At 40.2% G+C, this 23002-nt stretch overlaps 1 protein-coding gene across 28 annotated transcripts in view; it reads left to right on the top strand.

The window, feature by feature from the left end:
- The window catches only part of ank3b (ankyrin 3b), a 158084-nt gene that overhangs the window by 84443 nt on the left and 50639 nt on the right, over positions 1-23002 (top strand). For 19 of the 28 annotated variants that reach the window (XM_071463719.1, XM_071463717.1, XM_071463732.1 and 16 more), the window contains exons 7-25: positions 1304-1327; positions 4510-4608; positions 6254-6352; positions 6625-6723; positions 6970-7167; positions 9103-9201; positions 10420-10518; positions 11751-11849; positions 12955-13152; positions 14536-14634; positions 14903-15001; positions 16666-16863; positions 17211-17309; positions 18425-18523; positions 18725-18823; positions 19043-19138; positions 19226-19298; positions 19775-19834; positions 22604-22639. In XM_071463719.1, the coding sequence (XP_071319820.1) occupies positions 1304-1327; positions 4510-4608; positions 6254-6352; positions 6625-6723; positions 6970-7167; positions 9103-9201; positions 10420-10518; positions 11751-11849; positions 12955-13152; positions 14536-14634; positions 14903-15001; positions 16666-16863; positions 17211-17309; positions 18425-18523; positions 18725-18823; positions 19043-19138; positions 19226-19298; positions 19775-19834; positions 22604-22639 (1972 nt within the window). The remainder of the gene's footprint in view (positions 1-1303; positions 1328-4509; positions 4609-6253; positions 6353-6624; positions 6724-6969; positions 7168-9102; positions 9202-10419; positions 10519-11750; positions 11850-12954; positions 13153-14535; positions 14635-14902; positions 15002-16665; positions 16864-17210; positions 17310-18424; positions 18524-18724; positions 18824-19042; positions 19139-19225; positions 19299-19774; positions 19835-22603; positions 22640-23002) is intronic. The other 9 variants (XM_071463723.1, XM_071463745.1, XM_071463743.1 and 6 more) reach the window with 5 other exon arrangements.

The raw sequence follows: 23002 nt of genomic DNA, 5'->3' as shown, positions 1-23002 counted from the left end.
TTCTTTAAAGGGAACAATGTGATCGTGCATCTGTCGTTTACCACCAAGAGATCGGACGGTGACTATCTTATATGAAAATACTGAAAAGCCTCAGATCTCGTTAAATTCTTAATCGCTTCACTGTTGGGAATCAATAAAGTTGCTGAATATGCTACAAGACTTTAAGCAATGTCACTTCTTATGATCACATTCCCCTGTTTACACACTCTGTGTTCCCATATCATCAAATTGTTCAATTACCACTTTGTAAAATCCTATTTTTGTCCATGTCACTCTTTCAATTTTAGTTAGTTTTTTTTTTAAATTAAATCACTGTTAAGTTATAAAACTACTTTAAAGATACTCTAGTCTCCTTCAGTTATTAGTGTATACTCAGAGCAATAAGTTCAGTAATACATTTACTTTGCCCTGGATTTTGGTTCTCAGGCTACATACAGTTAACTGCCTGAAGAAAATGCTGAAACCTCATCTACAAGTTTTGTGGGTAAAAAAACATTTAATCTGTATTTTTTTTACTCCCAATTTTTAGATTATAATAGAATTAAACATTAAAAAATTTGATGTGGCTCTTTTTAGTAACGGAGCAGATACAATATGTATCTATAATTGAGAATGAGGTCTCTAATAACGAGAACTAAATGTCATCTTCAGTAAAGATCATGTTATAAAAATTATAAATTATACAGCATTTCTGTTTTATTTTTCATTTTATCAGACTTCCATCAATGTGGAAGAATTGTAATGAAATGCCGCCCCACCCACAGAAAAGGTCACACACCTGTAGCACGCCGCTAACTCTCACAGACACCGGCTCAGTGAAAGGAAAAATGGACAGTTGCAGCCACTATTCAAGGTATCATGTATCATGGGGATAGGAATAACGTGGAAAGGTATTTCCTGTCATTGTGGTGTTTTTATTGTGAACTTGATGTTGCTTTTTGTTAGTTCTTCTTCTTAGGGGGCAAACAAGTATTTAGATGATGTTCATGTTCAAAGTCTCCAGCAAGAAACAGTGTTGTCCTTGTCTTTGTTAGCAGAACAAATAACCGACTATAAGGGAGAACCCCCGTCCCTCATCCAGATGTGTGCACCTCTGTGTGGTTGTCTTTTGGTTCTTTTCATTCTCTCATGCCCATCCTACAGCTTGGTGCAGCCATAGTGTTGGTGTTGTTGTTGTAGTTGTTGTGGTGCACTAACCACCCCATTCTCTCCTCCTCTTCCTCCTCCTCCTCCTCCTCCTCCCTCTATTCGTTCCTTTTTTTCTTACCCTACCGCTCCCCCCCTTTTCCCTTTTCCCTTCTAGATGATGGTGAATAGAACAACAGAGGTACATCTTCTCTTCTCTTCTCTTCTCTTCTCTTCTCTTCTCTTCTCTTCTCTTCTCTTCTCTTCTCTTCTCTTCTCTTCTCTTCTCTTCTCCTCTCTCCTCTCCTCTCCTCTCCTCTCATTGTTCACTCATGGTCACCACTGCAAAGCCAAAGCCTTCTGTCTGCTGGCATGAGCGTTAAATGCTGGCGTGAATGCTTTTGCTGCTGACAGCGTCTCACCTGCCTGTTTTTAAACCTGCATTGCATTGTGACTTTGCTTTCTGTGTGTATGCAGTGGCTTCCTGCTTTGGGGCAGAAATGTAATAAATAATAGTAGTTCCCTGAAATATACCTAGAGCGTTTGAAACATTTAATTTTACCATAAACTCTCAGATAAAAGCTGTGGCCCATGGCCAGCATGAACAAATAAAGGCCAGTTGCTAATACAGGCTGAGTAAAAAAAAATAAAATATTGATGGGGGTGAAATTATATTTCCACAGCACTAATCCCATCAGTGCAACAAAAGGATCATGTTATACTCACAACTTTACTGTCCTGGTTTCTATTTTGGACAGAAATAATCTTTTTCATCCACTTATTAAATTACATTTTTCCGCTTCTCTGTTTTTTCCAATTGATGTTAAGCTGCCATCAGTGAAATTCAACCTATCCTGTGGATTGTTCACTGTTGCCCATACCCACAAACCTGGAATACTTTTAATGTGAAAAGTCTGCCAGAAGTTGCATTCACAGAAGAAAACAGTGAGAGAAACTGAGAGCAGCAGTGTGGTGAGTTAGTGCTGTGGAAATGGACATAATACTGAATTTAACTTCAAGACAACAGGTAAACATGCAGGCAGTTTGGAGTTTACATTAACCGTGAAATAAGCAATAAAAGCCCGTAGACCAAATAAAGGTTTAATGATGTTGTCTTCATAGATATACAACACATTTACTGATGTAAGAATAAAAGTATAAGAGTATAAGAACAGTTGACTGGGGGAAAGTGTGAATAGCAAACCTAGCATGATTAAAGGTAGTAAGATCAAGCTGCCAGCACCTCTAAAGCTCATTGATTAACACACTGGGTTTTTTTTATTGTACAAAAGCTTCTTATTTGGGGTGGTATCAGTCTTCTCTCTGCAAGAAAACAAAGAACTAACAGATAGTAACAGTGGATTTTCTTTTTGTAGTTTGGTCAGAAAACACCAGATTCATCCTCTGGGTTTTCCTCTTTATTCACTGTAGATAGTTCAGTGCATTTCTCTGCATCACGCATCACTGACCGTCACTGTACAGCCAGCTCACACGTTAAACAGCAGACATGATGCAAGCTGTGCCGGGTTGCAGGGCATTTAATTCAAAAATAAAAACTCACTGCAGAACATCTGTGTTTGCGTCTGCTAGCCTTCTTGTCTTTGCCAGTTTTATTATTGTCTGTCAGAACATATTGTGATTTTTTTTATTTTTTTATCCTCTCCCCCCTCGACTTCCCTTCCTCATCCGCGGTAGCACCTCTCTGTAATGTGATCCTCCTCCAGTTACAATAATATCTATGTATTGACAAGAAAAAGTGCTGTTGTTCCTTGCACTTCTTGGGTGACTGCTTGAATTTTAAATTTATTTCAGTGTTGTAAATGCTGTGAATTGTCTAAATGACCTGAATTTAAATTTGGCTGTGCATGTGACCATCCGTCCATCAAAGGCTCTCATCCAGCTAAACTTCTCTTGAGCTTTAGCATGCCAGTAGATTTTATTGATTTGCATATCTAACAAACACGAACCTGAAGTTATGCTGCTATCCTTTAAGATGATGCTAATTATATCAATATGACAGCTTCTTGATTTTATTTTTGATGACGCGATCAAAAGCATGTTGACTTTTCCTGTTTGTTGCTGTGGGAAAGTAAATAATCGAATGTGCGTTCACAAGTTAAGACTGAACCGTCCAAGATTATTTCAAACAAATAAATTATTTATGATTCTCACTATTACTTTTATATCAATGTGTCAGATTCAAGTCATTTACACAGCAGCATGCTCTGCTTTATGTCTTTAATTGGTTTGTTTAGTTATTTGAATTGAGGCTCTCTTCAAAGCAGCCCATTAAATCCAGATTACCTTTACAGGAGCTATTTGTAAGTTTTGTTATTGCTACATAGCTAGCGTTAGCATTAACAGCTGTTTACTTTGCAGTCTAGAAGAATCTTTTGTAGTCTTTTCTTCTACTGAAGTTAGCATGCTGACCAGTAGCCTCGGCCCAACTTTTCGATACCGAGTCACTGTAGCCTCCAGTCTACCTTCCAGACACAGCGCCGCTCAGAGGGTGAATTATAACTTGTTTTCTTGTAAACACAACGACAGTCAAAGCCTTTGTCAAGCAGAAATCACCACCACCCACTCCCAGCAAGAAACCACGTTCGAAAACCTACAAATAGCCCCGTTAACTAATGCAGATGCATGCTCACCTGCATGTCTGGGTCATAAATGTTTTCCCTGTCAGATGAAATCATATCAACAAGCAGTGTTTTTTTATTTTTTATTTTTTTTAGGAATTGAGACAGAAACTTAATTGGATACCCAGTATTTAAATTTCCCATTCTTCATTAAATGTGCTTTGGTTTTCATTTGACAGGAGGAGGATTTGGTTGTGTTTACTTATATAGTGATTTTATCCACCCTGAACCTGAACAGTGTGGTGCACTTTCCCGGACTATTACACGAGGTGGTCACTTTATTAGGTAAATCTAATGCAATCCAAGAGAACAGCCCCACCATGAATTCTGTCTCTACAGAGATAATAATATGTTTATTATTGAGGTTGCAGTTTGCAGCGTCGTTGAGCTGGACTAACCACTGCAAACCCCTCACCCCTCGGGAAGTTTGAACGTTTGACAGAGCTGTTGTACTGGATTGCATTAGATTATACAGGTGTACCTAATAAATTGGCCTGGGAGTATATTTTTGTCAAATCATTTTCCTCTGTCAGTTTTTCAGAGCATGTTTGACTTATGCTTAGCCCCTGTCTGCTGTGCTCTGTTTAGCCTGCTTTTGGCCAACTGCTGCTGTATGTAATGTCCCATCATGCTTTGCTCACGGCTCATTGTGACACACTGTCTGCCTCTTTTTGCTCTCTCTTCAACTGATTCTGTTCTTCTCTCTGTATACCTGTCTGTCTCTCTGTCTGTTGGTCCCTCTCAGAGCGGCTTCACTCCTCTCCACATCGCAGCTCACTACGGAAACATCAACGTAGCGACGCTGCTGCTGAACAGAGGGGCAGCTGTGGACTTCAAGGCGAGGGTAGGTTCTTCACTTCAAAGAGGGCGAACACACACACACACACACACACACACACACACACACACACACACACACACACACACACACACACACACACACACACACACACACTCACACAGGCCTTTTGAAGTAAGTGCTGCTGCAACCACTCCAAGACTCTCATATTAGAGGGCGGGATGATACGTAGGAATTTGTGCTTGTGTGTGTGTGTGTGTGTGTGTGTGTGTGTGTGTAGGAATCTAACACTGACACGTAATTCTGCAGACAGCTGTGCTTGTCAGTCTGCAGGAGGAAACATTGTGTGTTTGCTACATGATCCTATAGATTGTAGGAACGGATGAAAATGTCAAATACTCTACTAAACAAAAGTAAAACTCAAAGTTTGATGTAATAATGTTTTAATTTAACACTTTTATATATTTGTTCACACTTTCCATGGGTGAGTTTATTTTTATGTGACATTTGAAAATAGATCATATTTATTTTTTGTCTCAAGTATTTGATATCTTGAGAACCAGCTGAAAAATGACTTTATTTAACATTGCATTGTCATTAGTTTTGGTTTATTTCTTATACGTACTGGTAAAGAACACTCTGCAGCCACACAGTCCGCAGTCTGTCCTCAAACTGATTATATAACGATACAGTAGTTTGTAGTCTGTACATAACGTTTAGCAGGTGCAGCTTCACAGTGCATAGTATCCTGTTAAAAGTCCTGTATAAGAACTTATGGTGAACACTCTCTCTGTCAGCTTCTGGGATTTTTTTTTTTGGGAAAGACCTAGAATGCCAGAGCTCAGATCAGTGTGCAGCTGAGGGCTCTGAGACTTGTACAAGGGGATGTGAACCTTTGTCCTCTTGCACTGATAAATAGTTGAAAAATTTTCCTCTAAAAGATTTAGAACAGACAGAACAAATGTTGGCAGCCCTCATCCAACCCTATGAAAATACAGAGGCCAAATAAAAATTTTAGAGCACTATTTATTTTAATGATCACGATCGAACATTCAAGACTGAACTGAAGGAGAAACATGTGGGAAACTTAAGTTTTCCTTTTTGTTTGTCTGGAGGAGAGATAACTTGTCAATTCACCATCTGTCTCTTGACTCTCTTTCCTTTTAATTCTTCCTGTTTTCCTTTTTGCCATGGATGTCATCTTTTAGCACACAATGACACTGAAATAGCAATAATTTTTAATATTTCATGATAAAGATCATGCTGTTTTAAAAATTCATGTATTATTTTTAATATTTACATCTTTTTTTTATTTTTATTTTTTACCAAAGTTGTGTTTTGCAAATGATTTGTCGGCCCATTTGCAATAGTTTTGCAGCCCACCAGTGTGGCCCCAGCCCACATTTTAGGAACCACTCAATCAGAACATTTCAGATATATGATATGTAATAATAAGGGTGTCTGATACACTCCGTACAGCTTCGTTAACAGTTGCTCTTTAGTGTCATGTATCAGGTTCTGCACTTGTTTCCCACTGAGTGGATGATGTCATAAGATGTAGTATCTGACCAGCAGATAGTGTGAGGATACTCTGTGCTAAATATATTAGTGTTGTTAGTGGGTGGTGAAACTCTGTGGCTGATGAACTGATGCTCGAAGTGGCAGCTCTGATGCTTTTCTTTCTCCACAGAATGACATAACTCCGCTGCACGTAGCGTCCAAACGTGGGAACAGTAACATGGTGCGACTGCTGCTGGAGAGAGGGGCCAAGATAGATGCACGGACCAAGGTAGACGTGCACAGCCACACACATTATTCTGATGTTGATATTTAAAGGGGAACTCCATCGGTTTAGTGCTGCAGAGCCCAGTCCATGACAAACAGTATCTATATAAAATATCATTATCTGGAAGGTGTCAAAAGCAGTTTGTGTGTATTTATATTGTATAAGTTTTTCTCAACCTACACAAACATGAAGTACTGCAAATGAAATAAAATCATGAATATCTTCAGAATCATCCCGCAGCTGTGTGAGAGTGAAGTCTGTGTTTGTCTTCACAGGATGGTCTGACTCCTCTGCACTGTGGAGCCCGGAGTGGTCATGAGCAGGTGGTGGAGATGCTGCTGGACAGAGGAGCTCCGATACTGTCAAAGACCAAGGTACAGCCTCAGCCTCTCTGCTGGTTTCTGCTCTCACCTCCCTGCTTTATCTTTTAAACAGCGACTTGGTTTCTCTGTATCTTTCTCTGTCTCACACATTTCTACCAATTCTCTTAAGCTGTTAGATCCTTCTCTTTCTCTCTTTCTCATGCATGACACATGATTGTTTGACACATTAGCTTTAACAGCCATGTTAATTTCTGACATTAAATTTACAACAATTATTTCCTCTTGTTTTCCTTCCAGAACGGTTTGTCTCCCCTCCACATGGCGACGCAGGGCGACCACCTCAACTGCGTCCAGCTGCTGCTGCACCACGAGGTGCCGGTGGACGACGTGACCAACGACTACCTGACGGCGCTGCACGTAGCCGCCCACTGTGGACACTACAAGGTGGCAAAGGTCATCGTTGACAAGAAGGCCAACCCCAACGCCAAGGCACTGGTAAGGATGGGGGTAGGGGGGGGGGTACTGTATAGGGACTCCTCTGGGGGCTTGTAAAGTGGGGTTTCACAAATATCAGATTAGATGTAAGAAATGATGTCAGTGGGGAGGTTACACTAAGAAGAGCTTTTGTGAACAGCTGTGTGTAAACCTCAGCACTCAAAGTTCTCACGCTGTGTGTGATGCTGAAGTTACAACTAGGAGTTTTGACCCTGTTTTTACACCCGACTCTGATTGGACAATGACCATCCAATCACAAGCATAATGCACAAACTTGAATTTCTCATGCAGATTTATTTTTACAGGTTTACAAACTACAAACCTTGGAATTATTTGAACTTCACTTTACAAAGTTAAAATCTTATTGAGCCTAATTTGAGACAGTGAAGATGAGACGGGGGCGGCAGCAAGGACATGCAGTTGTTGACTCACCAGTCATTAGTCATGATACAAACAAAAGTGTGAAAAGGAAAGGGAGGAAGGGAGGAAGGGAGGAAGGGAGGAAGGGAGGAAGCGAGAAGCTGGAGAAATTGTCTGTGTTTAGATCAGGGATCATTATTGAATGCAGGAGGTTTTGAATCAATAAATTACTCAATCTGATCAAGAATTTTCTCCCTTTTGTCCCACACCACAAAAATCAATGAACAGCAATTCTTATACAGTAACTTGAAAAGAGACTAATTTTATAACATTTTATGGTTTATTAGCAGAATTTTTATTCCGTTCTTTCTCATGAATGACAATTAACAGATAAATTTAATACAGAGCTTTTAGAGGAGGGAACAAAAAGTGCATTTTTATCTCCCCTTTTATCTTGCTCTGTGTATTTACCTTGAGCTTTTGCAGCCTTTACATGAACAGATTTCGGTTCATGTCCGAGCCATGTTTAAAGAGTGATAGAGATGTTCTTGTGAAGTATCCATCTCAACTTTAACAGAAAAGTGAGCTGGGGCTTATTTTAAACGTGAGAACAGCAAGTAAAAAATACCAGGTTCATGTAATGAGGTGCGTGTCTTCACAGAGGAAATGTGACAGAAAGGTTTAGCTGTTTTCTCCCAAACTGAAGTATGAAATAGATGAATTCCTGCAGAGGCTTGAAGTGAAGCTGCAGTGTTGCTCAAGCTTGTGCCAGTGGAACATTTAAGTCTTGCAGTCAGGTCTTGATGATTTCATCTCCCAACCAACCAAAAATGTCTTCCTTCCTTTCAAGTCTCTCATTTCCTCTCCCCCTCCTTCCTTTTCTTTTCCTCCTCACCTCCCTCATTATCCATTTCAGCAAAAAGAGAGAAATAAGGGACTTTAACGGAGAAGAGAGAGAGAGAGAACATGAAGGAAAGTAATGAAGGAAGCAGACAAGGAGACCAAAAGAGGCTTTATGACCGCGGCCGCTGTCTTTGGCGTTAAGACAACCATCTCTGTTCTGTAATGGGAGAAGTCTGGGTGTGGTTAGAGCACTGGGACTTTATAGCCAGAGAGAATAAGAAGGAAAAAAGGATATGGAGAGGAAAATGAAGTCATAGGATTGAGCCAGAAACCTCAAAGTCAGGAGAGTAGGAGAAGGAGGGAGGGAAGGGGGCAGACTGTACGAGCTGGCGAGAGACGAGTAAGTTGTAAAGAAGAGTATCTATTTCAGTGCAGCATACTTTTTATTTTCTTTTTTTTACATTCTTACAGTCAAGTCAATTATTTCCACACATGCTTGTCTGGTTTGCATGCAGAGGGGTAAAAGAAAAGAGGAATAAGGGAAGAGGAGGAGGAACAAGGAAAGAAGGTGCCCCTTTGTACTGTATTTTCCATGTGGAGTTCCAGATTTGTCTTCTGCCAGTTGTGCGAGACCTCCAAACACACACACACACACACACACACACACACACAACTCTTGGACTACTTTTTTCATACTTCCTAATGGATTTATTTTTGTTTTCTGCGCCGTAGAATGGTTTCACTCCCCTGCACATTGCCTGCAAGAAGAATAGAGTCAAGGTGATGGAGCTACTTCTGAAGCATGGAGCATCCATACAGGCAGTCACTGAGGTACGTGCGTGGAGCGTGTATGTCATGAAAAGCACCGCAGTGTCAGTTTTTCTGTAATCAGTTTTTTCAGGTGAAAAAAAGTGGGAGTTAAAGTTTCTTCTTGTTCTCGTACTTTATGAACGTCCAGGAGCATCGCAGCGGAGAGTTGGTGTGTTTTCTGTCTGTGCAGGAGTTCATCAGGGTTAGATTTGTTCTCACTGCGCTTCAGTACAGTTTTGCCATCAGCTACTTGTACTTTACTTGTCTACTTTAATTTTCTGCTACTTTCTACTTCAGCTTCACCATATTATAGAGGGAAAGTTTTTATTCAGAAAAAAATCTTCATCTTATCAGGTCATTTTGGTTTATTATTGAGTCCTAAAAGATTTTCCTTATCTTAATCTTAATGTACTATTGTGGTGAGATCATTTTAAAATGGCTATATTTGATATTTATGTATCAAATGCCAGTGAGAAATCGGTTGATCGTAGTGATGTAACAGAGAATTATCACCTGGATCTGCTGCTCTCCTCGCCCTCTTTACTGTTTTGGTTCCCTCTCATAGTGTCTACCTGCTCAGCAGCTAACACACACAGCTAGCAACTAGCTGGTTAACATGGTGGAGCAATTAGCAGCTAAAACTTTCCCTCAGGAGGTGGTGGAGACCAAAAGCTGAGCTAAAAAAAGAGGGAATATCGGACTAATGTTCATTAGCTGGACACAAACATGACATTATGTGAATGATTATGTTGCTCTGTAACTGATGGATGTGGAAATAAACAAATGTTTGCTAACAAGTTTAGCCATATTAGCTTAAAAGCAGATAATATGTCAATGTTGTTTTTGCTGCCACCAAGTGGCCAAAAAAATCAGTTATTGTGGGTGGAGACAAATTGCCATTGATACACTCATACATGTGAGTACTAGTTCTACTGTAGTGGTAAAAATAACTTTACTTCTACTTATATGTTACAGTACATTAAGCTGCCAATGTCATACACTGTATACAGGTGCAGTGTATTTAGCTAAAATCTACAGAGGTGCTGATCAGGAACCAGATTGTATTCTCATGTACCACAGACCCAAGTGTAAGAAATGTTTTCCTAAAATAACTGAACCCCCCACCCCCCACTACTTCTACACATGATAGTCTGATGATGCTGATGATATCAGCACTCTGGGCATGAACATTGTAGACATTCGTACTCACAAATGATTGTTCTGGTTCTGGTTCTCCAGTCTGGTCTGACTCCGATCCACGTCGCAGCTTTTATGGGACATGAGAACATCGTCCACCAGCTGATCAGTCACGGGGCTTCACCAAACACAAGCAATGTGGTGAGTTCAGGAAGAGTCTGATTTCTGTTTCTCCCAGAGGAGTGACAAAATGGAAAATGTCACTACTGCATTGTTTGTGTGGAGAAATTCTTTTAAGGTATAAGAAATAAATAGGAATTTTATTTGAGATAAATATAAGTGTGATCGTCTGTCTTCTGTACCCGGGCAAGATAACATGAGATGGCATTTTCACAGTTTCTCTTCTATAATGTGCAGTGATTGAAAACAGCAAAGTGAATATACTTAAGTATAATTTTGAGGTACTTTTACTTTACTTCAGTATTTCCATTTTATGTTACTTTAAACCTCTTCTCTCTCACATTTCAGAGGGAAATATTGTACTTCTTACTTCACTACATTTATCTGACAGCTTAATGTTACTTTTTAAAATAAGACTAAATATAAAATTATATGACTATCAAAATAAATCCCAACACATTGTTCAGGATAAAACCAGTGGATCAATATTGTCAATACTGTTTCCTCAGTCTCTAGATCTGTCAGTTGCCAGTTTCAGTAGGATTTTGACTTGTACTGGAGAATTTTTACATTCTTGTATTGGCACTTTTACTTAAACAAACAATCTGAGTACTTCTTCCAAGTGACATTTCTCTACCCTGCATTATATTGTAGAAAACAATCACTGTCACTGGATCAGACAGCAGAGAAAACCTGTGTAGCTCAGGAAGGAGGAGGGAAAGCACCGATATACTAATGCCATGTGTATGAAAGGAAACCACCTCTTACTCTCATCTGGTCCATCAACACTCTTCTATAGCAGCCACAAACTCTCCTACTGACCCCGTTAAGTCTTAAATCAAAGTAAAGGTGAAAGAGAAAATAAAGAGAGAGAGAGAGAGAAGGAGCTGAAGAAGAGGAAGCAAACAGAGAGGGGCAAGAGCACTGCACAGTCAACTCCACAACCCCAAGTATTTGGTCGCCCACGCCGTGTCTGTGGCCAGGTTACCGTAGAAACAGAGCATTATGGGACGTCATTATGGTGAGATGGGTGTGGAGACCGAGGGGGTCTCTCTCTCCCTCTCTCTCTCTCTCTCTCTCTCTCTTTTTCTCTTTCTCTCTCTCGGTTCAAGGAGATTTTCATGAGGAAGGAGGCAGACAGGGGATTTGGAGAAAGACTCTCAACTTTGGAATAACTGTTAATCCCTCCCTTCCTTTCTTGTGTGTGTGTGTGTGTGTGTGTGTGTGTGTGTGTGTGTGTGTGTGTGTTACAGAGGGGGGAGACAGCGCTCCACATGGCAGCGAGGGCAGGACAGTCAAATGTGGTCCGATATCTGGTCCAGAACGGAGCTCGAGTGGATGCCAAGGCCAAGGTAGACCACGTGAGAGATTTGACTTCAGGCAAAACTCAGTCATCCTTTTTAAATAGAAAACACACTGAACCCATTCAGCGTCGGCCACAACAGCTTTGTGTGCGTGTCTGTGTATTTATTTATGTTTGAGACACAGAAAATTATCCTTACTAAATGTGAGTCTTGGTGTGTGTTTGTGTTGTGAGTGTGGTTTTGTCTTTGCACGTGTCTAATTACTGTGTGATTACAGTGCAGAACCATTGCTCTTGTTTCCAGTTTGAGAATTTGTCTTCTTATTTTCAGTGTAAGAAACAAAAACGTTTTGGTGCAGAAGCTGCCATGACATAATGACAGAAATCAGTTTTTATGTTGTGTTCACATTCTGCTATTTTCATTTATTTCAATGCAACCACCATCAGCCTTTTCCTTTGTTTTAGAATTGAACTGTTTGTGTAATAAATGCCCTACAAAGCAATTTTTCTCATTATAAAAAACAAGATTTTCATCTGAAGTTGTTTCAGTATAGTAATTGGATGGCTTCTGTAGTAGAAACTGTACACAAAATTATCCAAAAATACAAAGATAAAAACAAACAATGCATAAAAACCAACAAAGATTTTCTTTCTTTTCTTTCTTAAAGCAGCTATAATGGATATTTTTATAATGACAATGTATGAAATGACAATGTCAACTCAATCACCAGAATCTGCAGCTTCTAATAGCTCATTGTTTAGCTGTCCAGCCCACAGCTTTACTGGTCTGCAGCAGCTGTCACAGTCAGAGAGCAGCTGCTGAGCATAGTGGAGCAATTAGCAGCTGAAGAGCCTGATATTTTCCCTGAGGAGCTGGTGGAGACCAAACACAGAGCAAAAACAGAGGGAGTATTGGACTTAGATCCATCAGGTGGACACAGAGACCACTCCAAATGAATGATAATGTTTCTATATAAGTGCTGCATGTGTGAATAAGCAACTGCTAACAACTTGAACTTCTTGTTCACATCCGCTGCCCCCAGGTGGCCAAAACAATCAGTTGTTGCAGGTTTAAGCAAATAGTTCCTCTGAATACTTTGTCTTCTAGGTTTTAATAAAGTGCTGTTTATGTTTGTCTTCCTTTTTGTCTCCAGGATGACCAGACTCCGCTGCACATCTCAAGCCGCCTCGGTAAACAAGACATAGTCCACCAGCTGCTGGCCAACGGAGCATGCCCAGACGCGACCACCAACTCCGGATACACACCTTTACACTTGGCTGCCAGGGAGGGACACAGAGACATAGCTGCAGCACTGCTGGACCAAGGAGCTAGTCTGGGCATTACTACTAAGGTCAATATTAAACACACCCACCCACACGCACACACACACACACACACACACACACACACACACACACACACACACACACACACACACACACACACATGTATTTGGAAAAAATTTTGCTATTTTCTAAGATTCCTGAAAGAAGCTGATCTGCTGTGAAAGCTGGTTGAATTAGGTTATTATTATTATTATTATTATTTTTTTGGAAAAAAAGTGTGATATTTTAGAAACTTTTCATTAGTAGTTATCTGCAAAATTATTAGTAACTAGTAACTATATTACACATACTGGTTTATGATGACAATGAATGATATTGAGTGCTTTTCATGGTACTCAAGGATGCTTTGCATGAGTTTGAAATGAATGAGAAAGATGATACAGTAAGACAAATGACACAAAACTAACTGAGCTACTAAAAAAGGGATTGGGAAACACCAGTTCCAGTTGACTGTCTGCCAGTGGAAGAGTGGGGTCATAATGATACTGTTTGGTCTGGAGTCTGAAAACACTGTTAGTGGAGGAGTTATTTGTCCAGCTTTGGCTCAATTTTTATTGTGCATTGCTCATTTCTAAACATCAATTTCAACTGCAATGGAGCATTTTATAGCCGCAGATTTGGACACAAGCAAAGGAAAAAAACAGGCCCCACTTGTTGCCGTTATATTAAATCTGTTGAGGTTCTTTTTTAAGCTGGTACCAGCCAGGAGCAACAGTTTATATAATCCACCTCAGCTGTGTTGACTGTTGCTTATCATTAATGAAAAGATAAATGCCTGCTTGTCCTGCTTATGTACTATAACTGGATTTTTCCTGAGCCATGATGATGATGATGATTATAACAATCATTTCAAAATGTAATAAAGAATACACACAAGCATCTATGACAGTAGTTTGGTTCACTCTTTCCCTGCTAGCAGGTTTCCTACCCTGAGTTTTTTCTGTAGAAATTCATGGGCCTTGAAGCAGGACGGCAGTCTGGATTCTGTCAGGTCACATGACAGCACGATTAGTCACTTTTCTGTTGGCGTGCATACATGGATGCGCACGTACAACACACATAGAGCTGAGTCTTTCTTCTCTGAATTCATTTTGAACCACAGTCATGGATCTTTGTTCCCTCATAGCTGAAGAATCTGATGTAACTCACACAACACACACCCTGGGCCCACACTGTGTTTCATCATTTTTTAAGTAATCACTTCTCCATGTTGTCATGACATAACGCTGCAAATGACTCAGTCTGAAGTGATCAAACACATATGGTTCGGTTGGAGGAGCCATGTATAGAAAACAAGTGGTTGAAATGTTTTTAATAATCGTAGAGCGACTCAGATTTTGTATTGACTTTGGTTTAATATTCTCTCCTGTTGTTGTGTGTCTCTCCAGAAGGGCTTCACTCCTTTGCATGTTGCAGCAAAATACGGGAAGATCGAGGTCGCCAGCCTGCTGCTGCAGAAAAGCGCTCCGCCTGATGCTGCTGGCAAGGTAACGTGTTGTTTTAAACAGCAGCCTGCACCTGAGAGAGAATGATTGTTTATGAGAGACAAAAGAAGAATGTGTGAGCTCCCACATACAGAACAGGACGCAGTGGAAATGTCCTCAGTCTTATGTGCAACTCACACACGTGCACAGAGTCACATTCACTGTCTAGATGTTTGTTTTGTACAGCCAAAGCTTTCACAGTATTCTCTGCACTCCACTGTTTGTATATCACTGTCTAACAATGCTCGTGTGCGTTTGTGTGTGTGTTCAGAGTGGACTAACTCCACTGCATGTGGCAGCACACTATGATAACCAGAAGGTGGCGCTGCTCCTGCTCAACCAGGGAGCCTCGCCGCATGCTGCTGCGAAGGTAAGAGTCGGTCAAAGTGTGTGTGTTGAAGGAGGTAAAATCGAATGTTCCTTAATGCATTAATGCACCAAAACCTCTCTCTCTCTCTCTCTGGCTCGGGGTGAAAGCAGGCTGACCTAGTTTCAGCCTCCCACATGCAATTACACTGTGTTCTATAGTGGAGCGATGCTTTGTGATTGGCTGGTTTAACAGCATCTATCCTGAGAGAGCTGCCACTGAAACCAGCAAAGCTCCACTAACTTTTTCCTCCTCATAAAACATTCATTAATAAAGTTTTTAATCAAATACCAAGAAATGAACTGTAACACCATGAATCTGTAAGTGCTTAAAATTTAGTTCTACACCATCAATAATGCACATTTTAACAAGACAAAGCTCCGTCAACAAAGAAACAGCAGTAAAATGTAAACACAAAGAGCAGTGGGCTGGAAGATATGATTAAAATAAATAATAGTAGAGTCATTTTTCTAATAACGCAACTTAATACAAAACAGCACAAGATCATCAAATTGATTTTAAATGAACTGTGTTGTACTGTTGAGTCATCAAATAAAGAACTCTTCACATTTAAACAAAAAACTTAAATCACGTATGTTTTTTTACTTGTAAGTAACAATTTTCTTGGGCTAATTCATGTGAAGGGATATTAGTAATACTTTGGGAAACTCACTGTTTCACTTATTTACTCTCTTGTGGAGAGTTAGACGAGAAGATTGATATCACTTTTGTAAACATTACAGTAAATGTGAAACTGCAGCTGGCAACTGGTTAGCAGAAAGAACAAGATATGCTTGTATTTTTCCATTAAAAAAAAATTCTTTTGGGGGGGGGGCAGGCAAGGGGCAAGGGAAAGTTAAAGGAGTGGCTTGGAGGGAGAGGTGTAAGGTGTGAGCTGCTTCATTTTCATCAATATTGTGTACTCACACTTGGAGTTGTAACTCAATCAAATGTGAAAACACAGAAATGATACTGATGTTTTACATTCAGTGTGACTGAATCATTATTTCTGCCCCTCATAAATTAATGTGCATAAATCTGCTTAGAAATCATAGAAAAAAAGACACATCTTATAGCTCCAAAACTTAATTCAGAATCATCACGTTTTTATGTTTTCTGCAGTATCAAATTAATTCAGTGATGCTTGTCTGTACCTCCATCGCAACACTGCGGACAGGATAAGCTAATAGCTAATTCGGCATACTTCTAATGGGTTTTGTTAAAGGTTTAATTGCAGTTTGCCTCAGTGTAAACAAATATAATAACAGGGCTCAGGTCTAAGCCCACTGTTAGCTCACTGGCTCCAAGGCAACACTGCACAGTACTCCCTGTTTATATCCCTCAAAGAGCTGTAGCTCCAAGACTTTGAGCATCATTATCCCCCAAACAGAGATGAGACAAGGAATAATAACAGGACCTACAAATATTCATATTAAATTATCATCCATCCACTAATGTGTTCTCTTAATGTATTTGTTGGAAATACACATAACACATGGTGCCTTAATGAATTGGGGAACAAGTTTTATTTTATTTTGTTTAATTTAAACTTATAGAGAATTAGAGTCAGAATATATTTTGTCTAATTGATTATGTTTTGACTTGGTTGTGCGTGAGGACTAAACACGTGAACAAATAAACACACTTCTCTGTTTCTCTGGACCCAGAACGGTTACACGCCGCTCCACATTGCAGCCAAGAAGAATCAGATGGAGATAACCACCACGTTACTGGAGTACGGCGCCTCCACCAACACAGTAACACGCCAGGGAATCACTCCTCTGCACCTCGCAGCACAGGAGGGCAACGTGGACATAGTGACGCTGCTGCTGGCTCGAGACGCTCCTGTTAACATGGGCAATAAGGTACAAGAGAGAACTGCTACTGCTGCAGATGTTTGTGTCTGTTTAGGTGTGTGGGTCTTACAGGCAGTCGTGGTACTTATAACATTATTTTTTGGTGTGTGCTATAGACCTGTGTTTAAAGGCAGTGTTTTTATCCAAGACTCTGTTATTTTGCCAATTATGTCTTTGGCTTCAGTTTTTATGTTTTCTGTCTCCTGTGATTCACCACCATGATGCACAAACCTCTCATCTTGCCCTAAACAAACTGTATTTCTTACCCTCTCAATTATACTGTATTAAGCACCTTTCTATCCCTTTGTCTATTTGTGTCTGTAACTCTCTCTCTCACTCTCTGTCTGTGTCCTCAGTCTGGTCTGACTCCACTCCACCTGGCTGCCCAGGAGGATAAAGTCAACGTGGCTGAGGTCTTAGTCAACCAGGGGGCTATTATAGACCCTGAGACCAAGGTAATGATACAAGTATTGTCTTGAAGACGAGAGTGATTATCTTTTAAGTTATTTATCAAGCAGAAATACCAAAGATTCACTGGTTCCAACTTCTCAAATGTTTTTGCTCCGTTTTTCAGTTTTATGTTGTTGTAAATTTAATATCTTTTGGTTTTGAACTGTTGGTCAAGCTACTGACCAAAGTGAAGGCGCCACCCAGGTGTTGGGTCAATCCCAATGGTATTTGCAAGTCATCAAGTGCCTAATTGTGTATTTCCGTTAAGACCACCAGCGTGTAGAAGTTTATCAGAGCTCACAAGGACACACTTGCATGCAAATACAAATACAACACACAGCACAATCCAGCTCAGAGGAGTTATTGGAACAAATAAGGACTTTATTACAGAGCTGAGAGGAATAATGCAATTAAAACTGAAGTGAGTTATCTAGTAGCACGTACTGTTCTACATAAAAGAGACACATGATATAACTTTGATTCTTTTCTGTCTGATGAAATTTGAATGGATGCATCATAGTTCTCAAAACCTCTGATAAAAGGATGTGATAAATATTTATCTCGACAGTGTCAGATATGTGATATTGTTCTTATCAGTCCCAACAAAAAGAATCATGAATATTACATGATAGCCATCTGTGGATGCTCTGCTGTAACCGTGTAGTGTTTTCACATGAATAATAATATTAACACTGAATCCAACAGGCTGTAAACGTAAAGCTCTTCATGTCTGTTGGTCTTAAAACCAACCTATGGGTGCTCACCCACCAACAACTGGACAGAGGAGGCCCAGTAGACTTACAGAGTGGGTCGTGTTATAAATTAAAGGAACTATTTGTAAGTTTTGCTATTGCTACGTAGCCAATGTTAGCATCAACAGCTGTTTACTTAGCGGTCTAAAAGAAATGTTGCGAGTTCAACATCGGATTACGTTCCTGTACTCATCAAGATCTGTCTCCGGTGGAGGAAAGCAACCCTCTTGTTTTGTTTCTTTTTCTATCACTTCTTTTCTTCTACTGAAGTTAGCATGCTAATGAGCTAGCTCCAGCCTGCTCAAGTCACTGTAGCGTCCAATCTGTCCTTATGCCCAAACTTTATAAATTATGTTCTGTCTCATCAGCTGGGATACACTCCTCTTCATGTGGCCTGTCACTATGGCAATGTGAAAATGGTCAACTTCCTGTTGAAAAATCAGGCGAAGGTCAACGCTAAGACCAAGGTAACCGTTTAACGTGTGTGTGTATATATATATATATATATATATATATGTGTGTGTTCATTTCCTTTATTGCTGTGTGGAGAAGGGATTTGACGCAACTGACGGTGCAGATTCACTGTCAGTGGGCGTAGCATGAATGCATTTTGTTGTGTAACTGTGTTTTCAAACTCTAACCTTCGTCTCTCTGTACCTCCTCTGCAGAACGGTTACACTCCTCTCCATCAGGCTGCACAGCAGGGACACACACACATCATCAACCTGCTGCTACATCATGGAGCATCACCCAACGAGCTCACCACTGTCAGTACACACACACACACACACACACACACACACTCGGGCAAATACAATACTGTACAGTACACAACAGATGTATGAAGTCTGAATTTGGCTCATGATCTTTGTTGCTTGAAATCTGTTCACTTTCTGTCACATTGTGAATCACATTAAGCTGTTAAGTTACCATTAAGTGTTTGAAACAAATGACTCACCTTCATTACTTTTTATTTTTATGTCCAGAATGGGAATAGTGCTCTGTCCATTGCCAGGAGGCTGGGCTACATCTCTGTAGTTGACACACTCAAAGTGGTCACAGAGGAAACTCTGACCACTCAGGTACGTATGTGTCTCTGCAACCCCAGGGTCATACTCACATGTACGTCAGCATCAACACCTGATTAACAGCTGGTCTCTGTTCACCAGACTGTGACAGAGAAGCACAAGATGAATGTCCCGGAGACCATGAACGAGGTGCTGGACATGTCCGATGATGAAGGTGAGGAGCTTATTCACTGTATCACTTTAAACAAAATCCTGGAGAGAGAGAAACAAATCCTATGAAATCTCAGTTTCAGTCACATTTGGCGTTTGATCTAATCCCAGTGCTCGTCTCCTCTGTGCCAAAGTTTCCTGTTGTTGTCAAGGAAACAGTTATTTTGTTGTTACTGCTGAGTAATTCAGGTTAAAAAAAAGCAGTATGTTTTTTTTTCCATCATTAACTTACTTCATTTTATTTCATCATTTGATATTTTAGTTTTAATCATGAGTATGATTTAAGCCTTTATTTCCAAAGCGTCAATAAAGAGTGTAACAGTAATTTAAAATATATATAGGTGTATAAAAATATTCATTTTCTGTTTACATTAATCATTTCAATTCCTTCTTTGCCTATGATTTTGTTAAAGATGTGATTTTCCATATTTTTTGGTTTCCTTTTTTTCTCTAACCCTCTCCTCCATCCCAATCACACAGTCCATAAAGCCAATGTCCCCGAAATGATCACAGAGGAGTATTTTTCTGATGTGGAAGAAGGTATTTTTCATTTTTCTTTCTTGTTTTGTTCTTTAAATCCTCTATTCTTTCTTTCCCCACTTTCTGCATGTCAAAACTTTGTTCTTAACATTCTCCATCTCTGGTTTCTCTTTCATTTTTCAGTGAAGCTTATATTAGTGATGCCAAGATTTTTATGTATTTATTTAATTGAAAACAGTAAAGCAACAGGGGAGCTTTTAATTTGTAGCCTTTGCTCCTCTAATTTACTTATTTCTGATTTCTGTTTTGTGTATAACACATGTCCTGTCCCGTACATGTGCGATACACCATGCTGTACTTGAGTACTTTCAGTTGTTTCTTCCCCTTCGACTCTCTTCATGCTGTGTTGTTGTAAAGACTCCAGTTTTTTCATGCATCAAAATGCAGGGAATATGCCTTTCTGCTGGTTGCCATGCCAACTGTCTGCATATGGCGTTGAGTAGTGTGTAACAGATTTCTTTTCACACTGTGGAGACCAGAGCGCACACACACTTGATCCTTTGTCTTCGGAGGCTTGTTGGTGACACTTCTATTGTAGTTTCACACATTCGGGCCAAAGCAAACATGGTGTCAGCTGCTGGAGTGTGTGCGCATGAGTGTTTGTGTGTGTGTGTGTGTGTGTGTGTGTTTTATCCTGGTCTGGCTTGAAAGTGGCTCTACTTGAGCTTCTCACTGACTGCTCCTGATGAGCTGCAGCCTGGGGAAGGGGAAAAACCAGGAACTGATACATTGAGTTTTCTCAGTCAATAGTTTTATTCTCATTTGGCTCATCCTGCCCTCCGGTGTTCTTGCTAAACATTGTGCATTGATGGTAAAGAATAGTAGGCTTTCATTTTTAGGTTGTCACATGCTTCTTAGTGTCTGCAGTTGCCATTTTTTTATAGCTGCTGAATGTCAGCAGCCTGCAGAACAACACAATTGAAACGGTTCACTTTCCCACAGGAGTTACAGAACAGATATCATGAAATAACCAGGTGTGCCATTGTACCTAATGGTCAGACCTGCCTGACCACAGTGAGACCGTCTGCTGAAATAAGCTTGTAGGAGATTGTTAGAAAGAGAAAATGAGAACAAGACAGAGTTTTAGGAGAGGAAAGGGTCAAGACCTTCAAATCGGACAAAAAAACTGGAAGAAACCTCAGGAAGAGCAACTGAGGAGGGACCCCTCTTCCACGATGGACAGATATGCAATAGATGTGTGTACAGAATCGAGCAACAAAGTAGATCTACAGTATAGAAGATCAGCAGGACAACATTATAAGGAGTATGATCCGGGAAGACAGGGAGCAACTTCCCGATGCCACCGACAGATCGGCCCCAAGCCACACAACCATGAAGACCTAGAAAGAGGACAGACTAAACAAACATACAAGAGGCAAAACCAAACTCACCAAATTCACACATCAAGGAGAAGGAAACAGACAGATGGAGGGAGAGAGGGACAAGGAGGAGGTTGGGATTCCTGGAGGCCAAAGATCCAGATCCGAAACATCTGAAATGAAGCATTGACATCCAGGAGCGGGAGAGAGGTCCCAGGACGTCTGATGATCCAGCAGAGAGAGCCTGAGTGAAAAGAGAGGACAGGGAGAAGAAAATATGGGATAGGGAGAGATAGAGAGTCGCACACAGCCTTATTCTTTAGGGAATAAACAAACAGAAGATGAGCGAGATTCAGTGGAAAACAGGACAAAATAGGCTATACTGTACATTCTGGGTTTAATGGTTTCACTGAGACTGAGACCAAACAACCAGCGGGAGAATGCAAACAGCTTCTAGGACCAGAAGTAATCAAAGAATAAGCCACTAACTGGGAGGTTGTTCCAGAGGAAGGATGCACGATAGGTAATGTCCCTGCAGTCTGCTGACTTCTTCTTAATACTGAGGACAGACAGGAGCCCTGTATTCTGAGAGCCAAGAGCATGGGATGGAGTATAAGGTTTGAGGAGATCAGACAGGTTATAATTTTGTTTGTCATTAAAAGCATCTTAAATTCTGATCTGACAAGGACAAGATGTCTGTGAAGGGAGGCTAAAATTGGTATAATGTGTCATGGTCAGATTTCTGAACCATTTGAAGACTTACCACGAGTAGATCTGAAAATAAGACGTTAATCGGATCTAGTCCGGATGGCACAAAGGTGTGAATTAAAAGACCAAATTTTAGCTTTGTTACGAAGGTGAATGTCTTGGTGATGTCTTTATACTGTTAATCAAAAGAGAGAGCAGGATCAAACATAACACCAAGGTTCTTGGCTGTCATACTCTGAGAAATCACACAGTTGTCGACTGTTACTGTTACTTGTTTAAACTGGTCTCTAACACTAACCCTAAACCTGCTGGACCAATTAAATGCATCTCAGTTTTATCTGAATTTTGGAGCAGGACATTTTTTTGACATAAGTCTTTTCCCATGCAAGACTATAATTTGTTAATTTTGGAAGGGTCATCAGCTTTTACAGGAAGATAAAACTGAGTATCATCAGCATATAGTGGAAATTTATAACATAACTGGTTATAATTCGGGAGGTGAAATGTAAAGAGAGAAAAGCAGACGGCCAAGAACAGAGCCCTGTGGTACTCCATATTTCACATCAGGAAAATATTGATGTATTCATATTGTATGAACCACACTGTGGTAGTGTAGGTAAGATAATTAAGACTGAAACTACATAAGTGCCAGGCCAGAGATGCCAAAGTGGTTCTCCAAAAGGGTGACTGCACAAATCATAAAATAAATGGCTGAAGGTGTTTTTCTGCTTTGTTTAAACAGAAATGGATGTTGGAAATATCTGCATCAGCTATTCCTGTAAGTTCAAAGACATGGTGCTACTAACTGTAATAACCAGTCTGAAGTGGCACAGCTAAACTGATGGAACTAAACACTGCGTGCGTGATTCTTATGTATATTTACACGCATGTTTGCCCTCGCTCTGAAGTTGTGTGCAAGTTGTTGTTTTTGTTGTAGAAGCTTTAGAAGAGCGGTCATCTTTAATTTCTGATCTAAAAATAAATTATGTGTAACTCTAGGCACACGAGTACACACAGTCACAGACAAGCTGACATACCAGCTGAGAAACAGCAATGATTAACATCTCCAATAACACACACAGTCCATGATCTAAATCTGGACGGCCCACACACCCTGTGAGGCCTTATTTAAACCGGTGTG

The sequence above is a fragment of the Trachinotus anak genome, unplaced genomic scaffold (assembly GCF_046630095.1).
Source record: "Trachinotus anak isolate AG129_WGS33_773 ecotype Australia unplaced genomic scaffold, CSIRO_AGI_Tana_v1 ptg000025l, whole genome shotgun sequence".
NCBI classification, from domain to species: domain Eukaryota; kingdom Metazoa; phylum Chordata; class Actinopteri; order Carangiformes; family Carangidae; genus Trachinotus; species Trachinotus anak.
The sequence above is the reverse complement of the archived record's forward strand: the minus strand, read 5'-3'. Positions and strand labels throughout refer to the sequence as shown.